The following is an 18,036-nucleotide window of genomic DNA, read 5'->3' as shown; positions in this document are numbered from 1 at the left end:
TTCACCCCTTCCCTCCATCAGAAAATTTGGAGCACAACCCCAATGCTTGCATATTGTTCATTTATTTTTTTAAATTAAAAAAGTTAATAATCAAAGTTTAGCTGTTTTTTATATTCGAAGAAGTATCCGGTTAGAACAGAAACTTAAGAAAAATTACCCCCCCCCCCCCCTTCAACATTAAAGTATGAGGTAAGTAGGTACCGAAAATTAGACAAAATTTTCTGGAAAATTGACCACATGGAAATCTGGAAAAGTCAGTGAGGGGAAATGACTTGCCAAAAATAATGGACACCCTGAAAAACCTTCCAATCATTGAAAAAAAAGGTTTATTTTTGATGAAATTAAAAAATACCTTGTATGCAATAATTTTCTACCAATTTAATTTTTTTTCAAATTTTCCAGTGAAAAATTTGACTTTATTAATATTTTTTGGGTGGAGGGAGGAGAGGGGAGGGGGTTCTAGTGGAAAGCTTTTTGAAAATTTGGTTGAAAAAAGGTAGTGAAAAAAGTGGTGGATAAGTAGCGAATTTTTCAACAAAAAAAAAATTCCGTAAGATACTTATTAATTACTATGAATTTTTACTTTCATGATGACAGGATATTTCATACAGCAAAATTCTATTATAACGCAATTCAAGGAACCGAGCAAAATATGTGTTATAAGCCAAATTAAAATGAGCAAAACTTGCTATAAACCAAGAACTTTACATTATTAGGTACAAAATTTTCTTACAGAAATTTAAAATGGACGAAATTGCAAGTACTATAACATCGATAGACGATAATACGCTATTTCAGTTTCATTTCAACAACAAAAAACATTATTGGAAAATTTTTTAGTTTAACTATAATATACTTTGCGCAATCTGTTAAATTATGCAACGATCTTCCTCAAATCAGATGAAAAACCAACAGAAAATGAAGAAAAAACAATTATGTACCTAATTTTTAGAGCGTCATAAGCTGAAGTTGTCTGTATTACATGTGGGGGGGGGGGGGTGAATTTTACATTAGGTGTACATACACCCAGAACAAAGCTTTTTTTAAAAAATTTGTTCAATGTATTTGTTGGTGAGGATTTTGAGGATGAACCAAGCAAGTTTATATGAACTGAACTACAGGACCCCTTCTTAGCTCCCAGCCTATTGAATACATTTTTTTGCAGTTTAAATTCCCTAAAATTTCCATTCAAGTAATTAGGGTGGGCGTTATTAGATGTAGGTACCTCATAATATACAATTCATCTGTAAAGTTCATTTATTCAACATTGATTATTGAACGTTCACAGTATGATGAAAAGTGAATAAAATGGGACGATTTTAATGTCGTTTTGAATAAAATTTCACCTACTTTCAGGAGGTGTGTTCAACTCAATTTTGACAAAATGAACGTTCCTTTCATCCTTTGTAGGTAAAAAATTGTATCAAAATAGTTCGATTTAATCAAACATTTTTTTACATACAAATTTTAAATTCTGTTTGTTTTATGAATGTTTTAAAGGCCGAGTTGGAATGAACCAAATTCATCCTTCAACTATGCAACTGATTCCGACTCCAAGTAAACATGTTTGCCTAACCTCAGAGCTGCAGGAACACCGACTGATTCGTTTTTAAAGAAAAAACGTTGAAAACTGGAGTGTCATTTCTATTTCAAACAGACTAACAGCTATGATAGGCATAGATGAGGGATAAGAGAGTTGAGTTTGCGTTTGGAAACGATGCATTTCGTTCCAATTTTTTCATATGATTATTTATCGTAGTACATACGTGAACAGTTGACCAAACAGTGCTGAAAACACGTCAACTATAAGTCCAGAATTTTTGGCATTCTTTCATTAAATTGCTCTCAAAAGTTATCAATCATAATTTTTGATTTAATTGAAAGAACGAATTTGATCGTCCAAGTTCTAACTCTGCAACTTATTCATGTACCTAGATCATCAGTCGTAAATTGCATAAAAGTTCTCCAATACTACCTACTAGCACAGCATACAGAAAATCCGTGCGGGGGGGAGGGGAGTGAAAAAGTTTGTTCAGCGTATTGTGGTCCCTGGGCTCGTTGGATAATACCCCTTCCCCCACCTGATGGGACCCGCTACTTACGAATTCTAAAAATCGTAAATAACAAAATTCACACAAGAAGTAAACAATCTTTACTGATTATTTAAATTGGAAAAAAGTGTTAATATAACATATTAAGTACTTATAAATATCAAAATAACGCGAATATCCGTCCATTCCAAAAAAAAAGACCATTACATGTACGAGACGTTTTAAATCACTTTTTTTTAAACGCACATAGAGATCCGAAAAGACGAGATAAAAAAGGTATAAAACTAAATTCGTTATTCTTCATCATGCTACTTAATCCACCCTCGAAAATAGAAATATTTCCTCACAAGATAACCTCAAAAAAAAAAAAAATAGAAATACACCACACAGACAAACACAAAATATAAATAATCAACGACCAAAATGTAGGTATGTGTGAATTTCAAGTGTACACGTACACATACTCAATAGCGAAGATAATACTGTCGAATTTGTTAAATGCATAGTATATAAAATTGGAATCTCAAATAATATATCACATAATTAAACATTTATACCTGAATTCTTGTACAATGAACTGGGTAACATCGTTCGAGAATAAGTAATTTTTACATGGATAAGTAAGTATTTAAAAAAATTGGATACTGTCCGGAAAAGAAGAAAAACAATACTCGCAGTAAGTAATAATAATTAACGAAAAAACAAAAATATCTTGAATACGTACTTTTAAATTTCAAAATAAAATTATAGTACGCTCGTCGAAAAAAAAAGGTAAAAAAAATCATTTTTTTGGGGAATGAAAGGAGGAGTATGATTATACATTTGAAATGGAATCTCAAATGAAAAAAAATGTTCAAATTTATGCGAATTATTTCTTCATTTTTAAACAATGCTGGTAAATTTTCGAACGAGCTAGCAGTCTAAAATATATAAAATTTGTTCGTAAAAGTGAATGAAAAACTCGAGCATTACAATTGTGACGAGAAAATAAAAATGTAAATCGGATACTCGATAAATTAAATTTAAATATTAAAACGTCTTTAAAAGTGCCACTGAAGTTATCGTAATATTTGAATGGTAACATTTGTGACGACTCGAGTAGAATTAAGCACTAATCTAAATGTTAAATTCAACAATGGGGGAAAAATACAAGGAAACACTGGAATACGTCTTTCTGTGAAATGATAAAAATACTGTTATGTGACCTTTAAATTCATCATTCAATTTGACCAAAGTATTTAGTCACCCGGGTTTTAAAAATTAATGAAAATATAAATTAAAAAAAAACAACTATAATACAAATAAAACATGGAAAAATAGGTGACTGCCTTCGTTAAATTTTAGATGGCACATTTACTCTCCTAAAAACGAAAAAAAAAAAAATTAAAACTACTAAAATCATCTGTCTTGGAAGAATTAAAAACGCGTTTAAAATCGGTTTCATTCGATAAATTTAACGACATTCTTTCGAAAATAATACTTCTCGTAACAAAGATCTAAAAAATTCGACTATCCTTCTTCTTGGAGACAAAAAGCTAACTAAGCTATGTCATCACAAAATACATTATTCAGAACCACAACTCGATGGAAGTTGTACTCTGACAGAGAAATTATCGCAATTTCATGATCTCTCTAGGCAAGATACCGAAGCAATGGGACGGATCGAAAAAAAATCTCAAGATTTCCATCGTACTCTCGAAGAAATTTTCAGCGTTTCGAGTTGTAATGTCTCATAACATTAATCGAGTCAACTATCTCCAAAAGAAATAGAACCGTGAAGGTAAAAAAATGACTTCAAGTTGTTTCAAGGAAGTGCCGGCGATTTGAATTTCTGCACCTGACCTCTCAAAGACGCAATTAGTTCAAATTAGAAGACCTGAAAATGAAACCAACGAAATTCAAATGATCATATTTCTTATCACGAATCATTAACTCTCACTGGATCACCATAATTTAGCATGTACTTCGAATACAACAACAGATCTTCATCAAATAATACGTAAAATGAAAAAGGAACGTACTCCTTTCTACATTCAATATTGCATTCGAGACACACAAAACCATAATTACATGCCAGTCAAGTTATAAGTAGTAAACGGCCATAAGAAACCCAAACTTTCTACTTGGAAAGGAAAATATCATTTCGTGGAAGATAAAGATAAAAGACAAGTGCAAGACACAGGATTATTAAATGAACACAATTTAAGCAAATCTTTCAAACAGAATACACTCCACCGAGTTACTCTAGAAGAGACATATCACATATATGATGATCCACATCATCATCGTCACGATTCACCATCGAAATGAAAGAACAGAAAAGAAATCTAAAATCGGACATACAATCACGCATGAATCTCGTAAATCAAACATCGTACTAAATATATGAATAAAATCAATGTTCAAGTAACTCTTATACAAAACTTATACGCAGAATAAAACAAACTATGCACGTATTGGATGAAGAAAAATGTACGTAGCTAATACAAAGAATCGCCTTGTAATAGAAAAAAAAATAATGATAAAAAACATCGAAGACTTGAATAAAAATCATCGAGCTTTTTAGCACACAAATCAATGAAAAGCTATAAGGGTAGGTAATAGGTACAGATAGGTCTACATAGGTAGGATGCACAATTGAATAGGAAAACTTCCGAGATGAAAAAACTCAAATATGATATTGGAATATTTTTGAGTAATCAAAACTACTGATAATTGAATGGTCTCATCGTTCTTAAACATTATTAAGATCAATAAGATATTTTTTAGAGCTCAACAAGTAGGTAGGTAGAGATACATTATCAACTATTTTTTTCTTTTCTATCGTTAAAATAAAAGATTATCGTTTCCAGATTTTCATTATTTTTGGTGTCGAATGTTTCGCAGTTCAATTGTGCACCATAATATACATTAAAATAATAAATGGAAAAAAATCATAACAGACTAACAAATCCAAAGCATCATTAAACGGGTGACTTCGAAAAAAAAAATTTCGATAAAAAAGGAAAAAAAGAAAACAACGATAATTAAACCATAATTCTACAGCCGCTACACGGAATGAACCAATTTTTTTAAATTTAATACTTCGCATTTAGTATTACGATATTTCGAGAGCATTATTAATACTTATTTGTATAAACGCCCATTAAAAATGGAAAATTGTCATTTCAAAGATTACATAAGATGAACGAGAGGGATAAGACGAAAACAAAAATACTCATAATTTCTCTAAATGCATAAAATACATCACATTAAAGCGATATTTTAAAATATAAAAAGCGTATCACACTGGTAAGTTTCCAAAAATAATAAAAATTATAAATATGAAAAAAAAACAACAAACAAACAAAGAAACAGAAGGGCGGGATTACTTAAGACAAAAAAATTGGGAGGCATTGGCATTCCCTTCATACACGAGGCTAAAATAATAGAATAGTATAAATCTTAAAACGTACAGTATTTTTCCTATTAATAAAATTGTATCGCAGTAAAAACTAAAAATATGGATTTAAAACGTCCGCAAAAAGAAAGAATCAACGAATCCCCTCAACAAAATCAACTCCATTATACTGGTGTCAAGTTTTCGTGTAATATACTGACTGCTGTCATTACATATGCCATTAAAAATCACCCCAAACACACGGATAGCGCACGGGATTGACAAATTCATAAGTCGATTTTTTCTGCCGCATCGTACACAGCATTATACACACTAACACATGCTATCACAGTCATCATTAAACATAATAAGCTATCTTAAAACAAATTTTTGACGATCGTATTTCAATTTTTCGCGGTCTAACGCATAGGTCAGATATTTTTTTGGGGAAAAAAATCCGTGAAATAAGTAACCCAACTTGAAACCATGAGCGCAGTCCACGTTCATCTCGTTTTTCACACATTGATTATTTATACAGGCAAAATGCGATACAACTTAATGGACGAGTATAGCATCAATAAAGCGGATGTGAGTAATACTAGCGAGTTTTTGGGAAACCCCTAAATCACCTTTACACTCGAGAATCCAAATCAAAAGCAAATACGTGAAGCTGGCAATTTTGTCATCGTTACAATTCGACTTGTTTTTGAAGTTCTTGCTGGTGTTCGAAGTAGGTACAGAAAACGATCTCCCATCCAGAAAACTCGCGTCGAGTATGGTTGCTGGTATTTATTTGAGAATACGATCTGTAATTCATAAAATCATCGTCTCATTTCCCTTGTAACGATTGAATATATATGTATTATAATTTGACAGGAGGATAAAAATATAAAAGTGAAAATTTATTCCTGGAGGTTCCTGATCATGACCAAAAAACTTTATTTGAACCATCTTATTATCTCTGTGGTACCGCTACCCCCCCCCCCTTCACAATATAATGTATAACTGTACACTTCGTAGTGTTATGATCTGTTCTAAAAAATTTATTTAGAAATGTAAATGCCAAATTTCAGCCACCTAGGTCAGGCGTGTGATAGGGAGGGGGGGGGGGGGGTGACAAGGGTTTTCAAGGTCAAAAATAAGTCCAGAGACGGTTGAATCGCGATCTTTTTCGAAAGAGTTTGACCTAACTTCTTTCAACTATTTTTTCAAAATTATACTCTAGCGTTTGATTGATCATTACAAAAGTGGCTACATGAATTCTAACGCCATCCAGGAGTAATTCAGCGAATAAATTTCAAAAATTTTAGAGCAAGAAGTTGAACTGAAAAACTGGGTTGTGATATCTGAAAAAAAATCGAGGCATCACTCACTTTGAAAAGTTGGAGATTCTCTCGATTTCCTCAGAACGATTAATTAAGTTGATTTTCATATCCAAATTATAGAAGATGGAGAGGGAAACAAAAGACTATTCGCTGTGAAATTTCATTCCCTGAAAATTTTTCCAATTTTCTCCAGCTGAATTTCTTTCGAGGCTCACAAAGCAGGGCTCGTATTCAATTTTTTTCAAAAACTTTTTCAAATGATAAAAGCAACTTTAGTAACCAAAAAAGCTTGAAAACGTAACCAAAAAACAAAAAAAAAAAAAGAATGTTACAAATTAAAATGTTCTGGTTTCAAGTTTTAAAAAGTTGAATTATCTATTTTGAAACTTTTAGATGAAAAAGGCGAAACTTTTCCACAATTTTTGGCAAAAAAGTAAGGATCTTTACAATTTTTGGCAAGAAAGCCAACGTTGGCAAAATGAAACGAGACTGACAAATCCAACAACAGCAATGGTTTTCTGTCAATTTCTGTCCAAAAAAAAGACTTTGGAATTTTTTGCAAAATACATAAATTTTGGGAATTATTGACAAAAAAATGATACTCTGTGGTAACTCCTGGCAAATACCTACCTAAGCGAGGCTCAGACCTTTTTTGCATTTCCTTCTAGGGAGGGGAGGGGGAAGATGCTAAATTGAAGTTGCAAATCCCTAATTTTCATACCCCTCCCCCCAAATGTGTTTTGAGAAAAAAAATCAAAGTACTTACATACTTAAATTATTTTTTTATTATGTTCAAAATTTTTTTCAACTTTTTCGAAATGAAAAATTTTGATTACTTTTTGTTTGCTCTTCAAGTAAGAATGTTCCATAATTCAAAAATTTCAATGTAACAACCTTGACAAATTTTGTATTTAAATAATTTTGACCAGAAATTTTTTTTTGAAAAAGTTACCAAAATTTAGGTAAAGTATTCATTTTTTATTTTTTTTCAAATGTTTTCATTTTTCAAGTTTTTATGTTAACTTTTCTCTGCGCTCCCCTGCAAAAACAGCTCTGGAGAGGTTCATGTGTAATTTATGAGAAAAAATGTAAAAAGCAAAAATTGACAATTTCAGACAATAAAGAAATTAAATAATTTTGCAATCACCTTTTTTTAATAATTTTTGGCAATTTCAGGTAACAATTTTTGAAAAAAAGCAAGACGGACAAAAAATGTAGCAGAAAGCACGAATTTTTGGCAAAAAATGGTAGGTACTCTTTTGCAATCTATCCTTGTTGAAAATGGAAGACTTATTTGGATTTTTTTTAGGCATAAAAGCGGGACTTTTGAGTAATACTCTTTTAAAATTTTTTTAAATGACAATTTCTAACAAAGAACACGACTATTTGAAGTTAATGTTGACAAAAAAAAATGTTATGCTATTTTAGGCAGAAAGGTAGATTTTGACAATTTTCAGCAACACAGGAGTGTTGGAAAAAAATAAAAAAGTGTACCTATACTTTCGCAAATCATTCACCAACATTATTTCTCTTCAAATGCATGAAAAAATTGAATTTTTGAACATAAAAAAAAGTTACTTTAGTGTACTTATGATTCCTGACAAATAGCCTCAGAAAATTAGCATTGAATAGGGAAACGAGCGAGGGCAAGCCTAATTCTGGTATAGTGGGCTATTTTTGTACCCTGAACACGAATTCGTGGAGTCCCCACCTGCCCCAAGTGAGCTTTCCCTTAATTGTGGATTTTAGCCTCCCAAAAGAGGGTTTTGCCCCTATTCCCCCAAAATGTCCTCAAATTGTGGTCCTAGCTCAAAAATGGCGTCTATAAAAGTTGTTCTACGTCAAATTTCCCATCAGATGACCCATGAACCAACTTCGACCCCTAAGGAGGATGGAGCTAGAGTCAATCAAATACAGGGTTTTTTTAAATACACAAGCGTAGGAACTTAGGAAGATAAATGCTGGCCTCAAATTATTCGAGTGGGGGTGCCTCCTCAACTCCCGCTAGAGTCAATCAAATACAGAAGACGGTTTTTGAATATGAGTCATGATAGATAAGAAATAGCGGGTAGGGAGGTTCGAATTTTATCATTCGATGATATCGAGTAAATTCACACATCAACGCGAACTTGTAAAGTAAGTATGAAGATAAATCACGAACGAGCGTACATTAATTCTTTTCTACATTACGTCGGTCACATATCGAGCTTAAGTTCCGGTCAATTTGAAATGACTAAGTACTTTCGTAGAAAAATTTAATACGCTCGAAAAAGGGAAATTACGAAAATTAACTTCACGAATTTCTCATTCGCGAAGAAGAAAAAGAGAACTACGTCATTTTCTGCGTGACGTTATCGATTCAAGAAGTACATTTAGTCTACATAATTGAATAGGAAAATACAATTTCATACCTTACTCTTATTCTTGCTGCTGTTCTATGCTATGTTGCAATTTGTAATCTTTATATATAGCCTCGGCAAGTTGGATAAGCGCTTTCTCCAACCACGTTATAGATTCGGAAATGAAGCAATTATTTTCAAAAAATCCTAAATGCCCACCGTATTTCAACTCGATGGCAATCACTTTACTGCGTCGTTCTGAAAAAATAACACGAATATAGATGAAAAGACTCCAAAAATTTAGCGCCAAATGCGTGAATCGATTAAATTACACGTACTAGCGAATTCTCTGGCAGGATTCATCATTTTTTCGGACACCAGAGGATCGTCTAGACAATTAATGAATATCATCGGTACCTTGATACCATCCAAGTAATGAATGGCGCTACTCCAATCGTAATAATCTTTGAGTGAGTCGAAATTATGTAATCTTCTGTAAACGTAAAGTGTGACGCATTAGACAACCAATTCTTTAAAATTTTCATCATTTCAAAGAAACATGCTGACCTGGTGTACAATTCATCGAATTTGACTAGAGACATAGCATTAAATATTGATTTCACATCCAAATTATGCCGTCTGACAACCTCGTCCGAAAGTAATATATCGCGATGACGCTGCACGATGGTTTTGATGGAACGCGCTAAAAAATACTGATAAAAATATTTGAGCACCCTCGATTGTTCCCTTTTATGTATTGCTCTGGAGGGAAAAACACAGAAAATGAAACATAGTGAGAAAAAGTATACAGTACGTGTATTTTAATTATAGGTTGAATTTAATCATAGCCTCATAGGTGTATAACTAGTGTGTAGAACTGTAGATCAATAATCCAGGGGGAGGAGGATTATCTAGGTATTATAAATTTAAAAATCAACGTTTTGGGATGATTAGAACTAGGAAACGAAGAAATCAAATTTGTCGTGCTTTTTGAACCCGAAAAATCCTGTATCACGTCCTCAGTGCCCCCTCTCATGTTAACCCTTGATAGGCAACTATTCGATATGAAATTTGGAGCGTGGCGTAAATGAGCTTTATTCAGAGAAAGAAAAGAAAGAAGGGAAGGGCGATTCTTTAAAATTCAAATTCCAACTTCTCAACACTCTCTCAACACAAAACGAATGGATTTTCATGTCTTTTTTGCAGTATTATCGTGGAAGATTTGAGGTTTTTCCAAACTGAGTGTATCGATCACCTTACGAATGATGCCAACACGCAGTTATGAATGATGTACTTGGTTTCAGTTTCGACATACAAAAAATTACGTAAACCCGAAAATCGACAGGGTATTACTCATTCATACACCGGAAATTCCACTGATATAATTCTTCTTATCGGTATGACATGGTGCTGTTGAGAATGAGATAACAATTTCAAATAGGCTTCAGCACAAAAATTGAATTTGAAACTGCAAAATTTCGATTAGCTCGCCAGAATGTCGAAACCGAAATTAAATTACAAATATATAAAGAAAAATCCTGAATCAAAATAATACAAACGAAGTTCGTATTATACATATTGACCCTCATCTCATTCTTAAAACCTATAACTTATTCATAAAAAAACCACGTTCTAAATTTTTTTTTTTTTTCAAAGTTGCTACTAAATCAATATACGAGCGTCTGGAGTCTGACATTACACAAAACCTATCCGCCAATCAGAATCTGTTAGGGAGGAGTTTTTTGTTATCACTTTTGAATTCCTATTATCAGACGCAAACAAGAACTCTTTCCTTTCAAAAAAAAATTTAAAAAACATGAAAAACGTAAATTTTAACTATGAAAATGATGAATAAAAAATAAAATTATACATTCATCAAATCAAATGTCGTTTTTAAGAAGAAATGAAAGAATATGTCAGATTCACCAGGTATGTTTGTTGATTTTGGACAGCTGATTAAAAAAATACATATCAAAACACTTTTGGTTTTCGTTTTTTCTTCATCTAGTTTCACCGGTATGCCATTTGTGTGGCAAAAATTTCGCAACATTTACGTCTCTTCGAACGCATTTGAAAAAAATCCATACTCTAGAAACATCATCCATTCAAGACCTCGTACCTAGGAAGAAGAAGGAAGGGGTTTTCAAATTCAATTGTGCAAAGTGCCCGAAGTCCTTCAATTATTCTCATCATTACAAACAACATCTTCAATCCCACAATGATGAGAGTGAAAACACTGAATCAGTGAGAATAACTGTAAACTGCCCTTCACCTTCCTGTGCTTTCTCTGGCGAATGCAAGGATATAATTGCTCATATTCGTGAGTTTCACCAAGTGACTATAGAAACTCAAGATTTGGAATTTGACAAACTCAGTACCTTCTTAGAATGGAAAAAGATGACGGAAAAGAAAACTCGTTGCAAATATATTTTGAAACGAAGCAAACAAAAAACTGCTGTTCATTATACATGCCATCGTTCTGGTTGTTTTAAATCTAAAGGTAAACAACTGAGATTACTGAAAATCCAAGGCTCTAAAAAGATCGGAGGTTTTTGTCCGGCTGCAATTGATTTGAAAATAGATAAAAATGAAGCATGCACTGTGAAGTTTGTTTCAACGCATTTTGGACACTCTAATGAACTCTGTCATCTTAATGTTTCACCATCGAAAAGAGAAGAAATTGCTAAGCAGTTACAGTTGAAAATTCCAGCTCCAGTGATTTTAGACAATATTCGCGAATCTATAGGCGGTGATATAAACAGAGAAGATTTGTTAACTACAAAGGATTTGCATAACATCTCCGCATCCTTTAATATTTCAAATGAACTAATGAGACATACCCACGATGCTACGAGCGTTGATACGTTGATTAAAGAATTGAAATTGAAGGATAATCATCCGATTGTTTATTATAAATCTCAAGATGACGTTGATGAGAATCATCCTTTCTTGAAATCATCCGATTTTGTAGCCATCATAATGAACGATGGTCAAAAAGAAATGTTGCTAGAATATGGTACAAACATTCTCTGCTTCGATGGTACCCATGGTATGGGTTACGATTTCGTTCTGTATACATTGCTTGTGATTGATGCTGCGAACCAGGGTTTCCCTACTGCGTTTTTAATCACGAATCGCTCAGATCAACTTATTTTTGAATTTTTCTTTCAAAGAATTAAAGACAACGCTGGAGCATTCAATTGTAAAGTATTCATGTCGGATATGGAGGTGTCGTTTTCAAATGCGTGGACTAACGTTATGGGTGAGCCTGAAAAAATATTATTTTGTAGCTGGCATGTGCTACGTGCTTGGAATCAAAATTTGAACAGAATTAGTGGCGGCGAAGGTAAAAAAAGCGAAGCTGGAGATGAGAAAATTGATGCTGAAAATAAGAAAAAGGAAGCTGAAGATCGAAAAAAGAAAGTTGAAGAAAAAAAAAGTGAAGTTAAAAAAATGCTGCGATGTTTGTTAGAAGAATTAGACCAAAATAAGTTTGAACTTTTGTTACCTGCAACTATTGATCGTCTTAAAGAAGATAAACTCACAGAAAGTTATGCAGAATATTTTGAAAGTAATTACGTTGATAATTGCACTAAATGGGCTTATTGTTATCGTAAAAATGCCGGATTAAATTCAAACATGCATCTTGAAAGTCTGCATAAAACTTGGAAGTATGTTTACCTTGAAGGAAAGAAAGTTAAGCGGTTAGATAAAACAATATCTATACTGATGAGATTTATTCGCGATCGTCTCTTTGACCAAGTCATCCTGTTTCACAAGGGAAAGCTGACTAAAAAAATACAAGATCTGCGGCGACGTCATCGTACAGCTAGTGGTAATCCTACCAATTTAATTACCTTTGATGATAACGACCAGCGTTGGATTATTTCATCGAAGGAGATCTACTATGTTGAAAAAAATAATACACTGTGTGAGTGCAAACTTATTTTTGTACTCTATGCAACGCTTGTATCCATCAGTACAGTTGCACATGTATTGATTACTGTATCAAATGGAATATGTGCAAGCATATTCACGGAGTATGTATGCTTGTTAATCAGAGTAAGACCAATGTCGATGCATCAGATCCTACTTCAAATTTTCCGACAACAGATAACAGCCCTGAAAGCGATGTTGATGTTAGTGCTAAAAATACTCACGATGTACCCACTCCTACTCCTACAACTACGTGTATAGATGCAATACAGAAAGTACTCACAACTGATAAAGAACAAGATGTATCGAAAGAAGATTTAATGAAAGCGATGGAAGAAGTTGTGAACTTGGCGCAATCTAAAAGGCAACGGAAAATGATCATGTCTGATATAATGAAAATGAAATTACGTGTTAGTGCTGAATCTGTCCCTTCTTTACATCCTGTAACAAAAGCGCCAAGAGACTATGCTCGGAAGATAGTCCAACAGAAACGACTTTATTCTACCAAGAAAAAGCAACAAAAAAAGTTGAATGTAATTGAGCATATCACATCTGAAGAAAAAAATGACTTGCAATTGGATGTTATGTTTCTGAATGTAGTTACTGATACCGAAGAGGAAGAAAGTTACGATTAGATATTTACTTTACCTTATTACTTACTATTTTACTCGTTTTTGTTTTTTTGGAATATTACCAAATTTATATTTTTAGTTTTTTACTTTTTTACTTATATTTCCTTATATTACCTAGTTTGATTTTTTTGAAATGATGTTTCAAAGTGAGATAGACTCATGACTGATATTGATATATATTTTAGAAACAAACTATTTTTTCAATGTTATATGATAAGGATTTAATTTAGTATCATTCAATGATCAAAAGTTACTATTTTTCATTTTTTCTAGTGATTTATTTCATTATTTTTATTTTATGTTGAATTAAACAGACTTCTACTTCAATTTTCTACTTTATTGATCAATACATTATCAAAACCCAGTAAGCATGCTGTGACATTAATATCACAGTGATGTAATTTTGTGATGTGTATAGGACATTACAAAGTAATATTTCTGTGACATTTTTGCGACATTGCTTTGGAATGGAAAAAGAAATATTTGGCTGCAAATGCTGCAATGTCTCAAAAATATAACTTTGATGATATCACATAGACATCACTAAAAGATATTACAGTGACATTTCTGCCTCAAACTATACCATTTTTACTTCTCGCAGATAAAGTATGTTGACAATTAGTATATAAGGAAGATACTGCCTCATACGAATTTGCCCTCCTTAATGATGGGCGCTGGAGACTTTGCCGAATGTGGCGGAGTCAACAGCCTCAAATCTCAACTCCAAACTTCTGGAGTTGAGAGAAGAGAATATTTTTGCAGAAAATACATCTTATTATTTTCACAATTCAAATGAACCCCAGTAATCGGTATTTCAACGACATTCAATGGGAATATTTTAGAAATATTTACATCAATATTGCATAGACATTTCCTGGTGACATATCTGTGACATTCTGTGACATTAAAAAATGTCACTGGGCCCTTCTGAGTGATGTCTGTGAGACCATTTTGATGGGTACATTTTATATCACCAGTTAATCTCAGAGACATCACAAAGTGATATTACACATCTCCGCGGTGATATTATGTGATGTCACTGTGACATTCCAATGCTTACTGGGAAACAGTTCGAATTGAAAAGGTGATAACAAATACGAAAATAAACGAAGTGCTCCTTGCAATGTGATTGGCGGATAGGTTTTGTGTAATGTCAGACTCCAGACGCTCGTAATCAATATCTACGTATTTTATGTAAAATAAAAGAGATCAAAAAATCGACGCAGCCACAGTAAGAATGACATTTACGCTTTAAAAATGAGGTCATCGCGAGTGATGGTTTTTTAAATCACGAGATGTTGAATTTTACACGAGATTTTACAACGCGAACTGCAACCTCTGGGGAATTAAAATTTAATGTAATTTGAAACTTGATTTTGCAAGCAGAAAATGAGGTAAAAGGATATTTCATAGACAGGAGATGAGAATAATACAAAAATTAATTTGTTTTGACGCATCGAATTTCAATAATGAAATATTGATTAAGGAGGAAAACATGAAAGAATTCGTCATTATTCATCAGTTACTGTTCTGAAGTCGAAAGTAATTCAGAAGGGTTCGAGATTTCATTACTTTTCAAATAGAGCTTATATGTACTTGAAAACATCATAAAAAAATATTGAATTTTTTTATATTACTTTGAAAAATGGTTAGTTGACGGTCGAAGAATTTGCAAAAAAATAAATTAAAATGAACGATATAGAAGCGAAACGTGACTTGGATAATTTCATTTAGAACAAAATTCTTTGTAAAAACAGTAATTCTTTTTTATTCGCTGATAAGCGTCATCGGTATGTGGTTAATTTTCATTTCTTCCGAAAAAAAAAAAAAAAGGCGATAGAAATTCATCACAGACATCTCAACGCACGCCGCAAAATAGATAAAAAAATTAACGATTCTTCGTCGGATGTACAATCGAACTAACTTCAAATTTATCCCAAACGAAGACAGCGTTGAGAAGGTTATCTAAATTTGATAATAACGCCGTTTCTTTTGTTCAGAATAAAAATTCAAATACCTATATCATGCATTAAATTATAAATGAAAATTGAGAAGAGCTCTCAATTCTCCAAAATAACTTCTTATTACCTATTAGCGTCAAGTAATGAGCATATAGAAAATCCAGCGATAATATTCGGCGATCTTTCACGCTTCTCGCCCAAATACTTGGGAACTATGTTACCGCCTAGACTGTATCCGAAGAGTATCACTTTAGCTTTCGGATATTTGGAAATGTAATCTGTTAAAGCAGCATGTAGATCGTTGGTATTTCCTACGTAAAACGAATACAATTAGGATTAGGTACGTAGTTTTGCAACCTTTAAAATTCATTCACTAAGATATTACCGAACGAAAATATTCGAGGAGATGTGACTGGAAAATTAGGAAGAGTTCCCAGATGATTCAAAACAGCACAACGATATCCTAAACTAGTGACGTATTGCATAAATGTGCGTATGTAATCAGTTTCTGAATTGTTAGCGAATCCTGGAGCCACGAAGAACATGACCTCTTCTGTAAACAATAGAAAAAGAATTAATTTACGAACGTTATAGACGATCGAGTTTCTACAAAGATCACATGAGAAACATGATTGTGTGTTTTGAGAATGACTCGCGATGAATCCTAAATATTTCATATTTACATTTGACACACAAAGCTATTGCAATGCCACGTTCCTCAATCAACAAAACATCTCTGCCTAAAATACCGATTTATATATGGAAATCAACGACCAACAACAATTTTCACGACGTTTAGTAGGTATGTAAATAGAAGCTTTAAATATCGACGAAAATCATCCAAACACCATATTCTGTGAACTACTTTGAAAAGCGTATGACTTCCAAAACCATAATGATTATTGACATTTTTTTGAGGATATTGTTTACTTACACTACTTTTATCGCGAGCTTTGTGAGATTTAACTAATTAGCCTAGGTAAAACATACACATAATTGGATTAACAACGGCTGTAAAAAATCAATCATTAGTAGTACTACCACACTCGAAAAAATGCTTGCAGTAAAGATAATAACCATTAGAGTTTTCACTGTTGCTGCTGTGGAAAATATCATACGACATTGTAGCGCCATCGGCAAGCTTCAGGGTAATCCGTTCTCCCTTCACATTTGGACAATTGAACCGTCCCCATAGTGCGAATATGATGGTTTGAATGTGGCCACAATGCCCCCACATGAACGTTGGAATATAACTGTAACAATTACAATTTAAATTTTTCTTTAGCTCGCCGGAATAACCTTATCAAAAGAACATACTGCGAATAAACGAATATAAAATAAACTTAATTACGCGATATCGCGATGAATCATATTTCGTCTACTTTTATCTGGTTTCAACCGCAGAACGGAAATCAAATTTAGCATGTAACGTAATCAACGCCTAATAGCAAAGCGAAATGTGCGAAGTTTGCACAAAATACTATACTTGCGGGAAAATGATGATATTTACCATTGTTTTATGATAGGCGCCGCCGATGCGATGATCTGGTAGAAATTCTCGTCTGAGTAATGGACTACTGGAATAACCTTACTTTGAAAACATTGGTATATGTAGAAAAGTATGGCGAAAAAAACTATGATTAGAACTGCTGTATATATGAGTTTTATGACCCATTCTAACGTAAATAACACAAAATCAGAAAAAGCATATAAAATCACATAGTAACTCCAATTGAACAAAAAACACGAAGTAAAAGCTGCGATGATAGAAATCAAGACGATTATTAAAAGCATTTTTAACCCGAGCTTCGATTAAATATACGATATCATTTAACCTCCATCAGGAGTTGAATTTTACAGATTTTAATACTTTGAGTATAATTAAAACTAACTTTAATTACTAATATTAAAATAATACATCACACAACAGTATCAATAAGTACAAAAGCAGAATCACCGAATCACGTTTGTATGAGGAGATTCTCCAATATTCCGAAATGGTACAATTCGCACCCCACTTCGGTACCTGGAGTAAATGGGTGGGTCTCTGAGCCAAGTTCAGAAGAGGAAATATGAAGCTGTGTTTTGGCCTTTGGGCCTGAAGTCGTCGTGAGACTTGCCTTTTGTTCATTTTTTTGCAAGAAAAGCAAGTGAAGTGAATATGCTGTATTTATTACGTTGTTTATTATCAAGATAATTGTGAAAAAAAGTATTACTTTTATGATTATTGCTTTTTCTCAGAAATAATGAAATTGAAAAAACACTCCGATGGCCTGCATTCTGCATCGCAACGAAATTGGTTCAAAGAAAAATCACGAGGAGTGCTAGTTGAAAGAAAATGAGTTGAAGAACGACAACTTGGTGACTGCTCCGAAGTTGCCCGAATACTATCGAAGATGCACGGAAACTGCAC

The 18,036-nt window shown here is 33.0% G+C and overlaps 1 protein-coding gene across 2 annotated transcripts; it reads right to left on the bottom strand.

Moving 5' to 3' along the window:
• Positions 1-2,129: 2,129 nt before the first annotated feature.
• Hydr2 (abhydrolase domain-containing protein 2) lies at positions 2,130-17,621 on the bottom strand. 2 transcript variants are annotated; one of them, XM_065362502.1, is made up of 8 exons: positions 17,134-17,621; positions 16,701-16,876; positions 16,009-16,176; positions 15,751-15,934; positions 9,662-9,856; positions 9,433-9,587; positions 9,167-9,352; positions 2,130-6,236 (listed from the first exon to the last, which is right to left on the bottom strand). In XM_065362502.1, the coding sequence occupies exons 1-7, from the start codon at positions 17,415-17,417 to the stop codon at positions 9,174-9,176; spliced, it is 1,341 nt and encodes a 446-aa protein (XP_065218574.1). In that variant the 5' UTR covers positions 17,418-17,621; the 3' UTR covers positions 2,130-6,236; positions 9,167-9,173. The 2 variants fall into 2 exon arrangements, with proteins under 2 accessions (XP_065218574.1, XP_065218575.1); XM_065362503.1 differs by lacking the exon at positions 17,134-17,621 and adding an exon at positions 16,558-16,598 and having other exon boundaries at positions 16,701-16,822.
• Positions 17,622-18,036: the final 415 nt, after the last annotated feature.

The sequence above is a fragment of the Planococcus citri genome, chromosome 4 (assembly GCF_950023065.1).
Source record: "Planococcus citri chromosome 4, ihPlaCitr1.1, whole genome shotgun sequence".
Lineage (NCBI taxonomy): Eukaryota > Metazoa > Arthropoda > Insecta > Hemiptera > Pseudococcidae > Planococcus > Planococcus citri.
The sequence above is the reverse complement of the archived record's forward strand: the minus strand, read 5'-3'. Positions and strand labels throughout refer to the sequence as shown.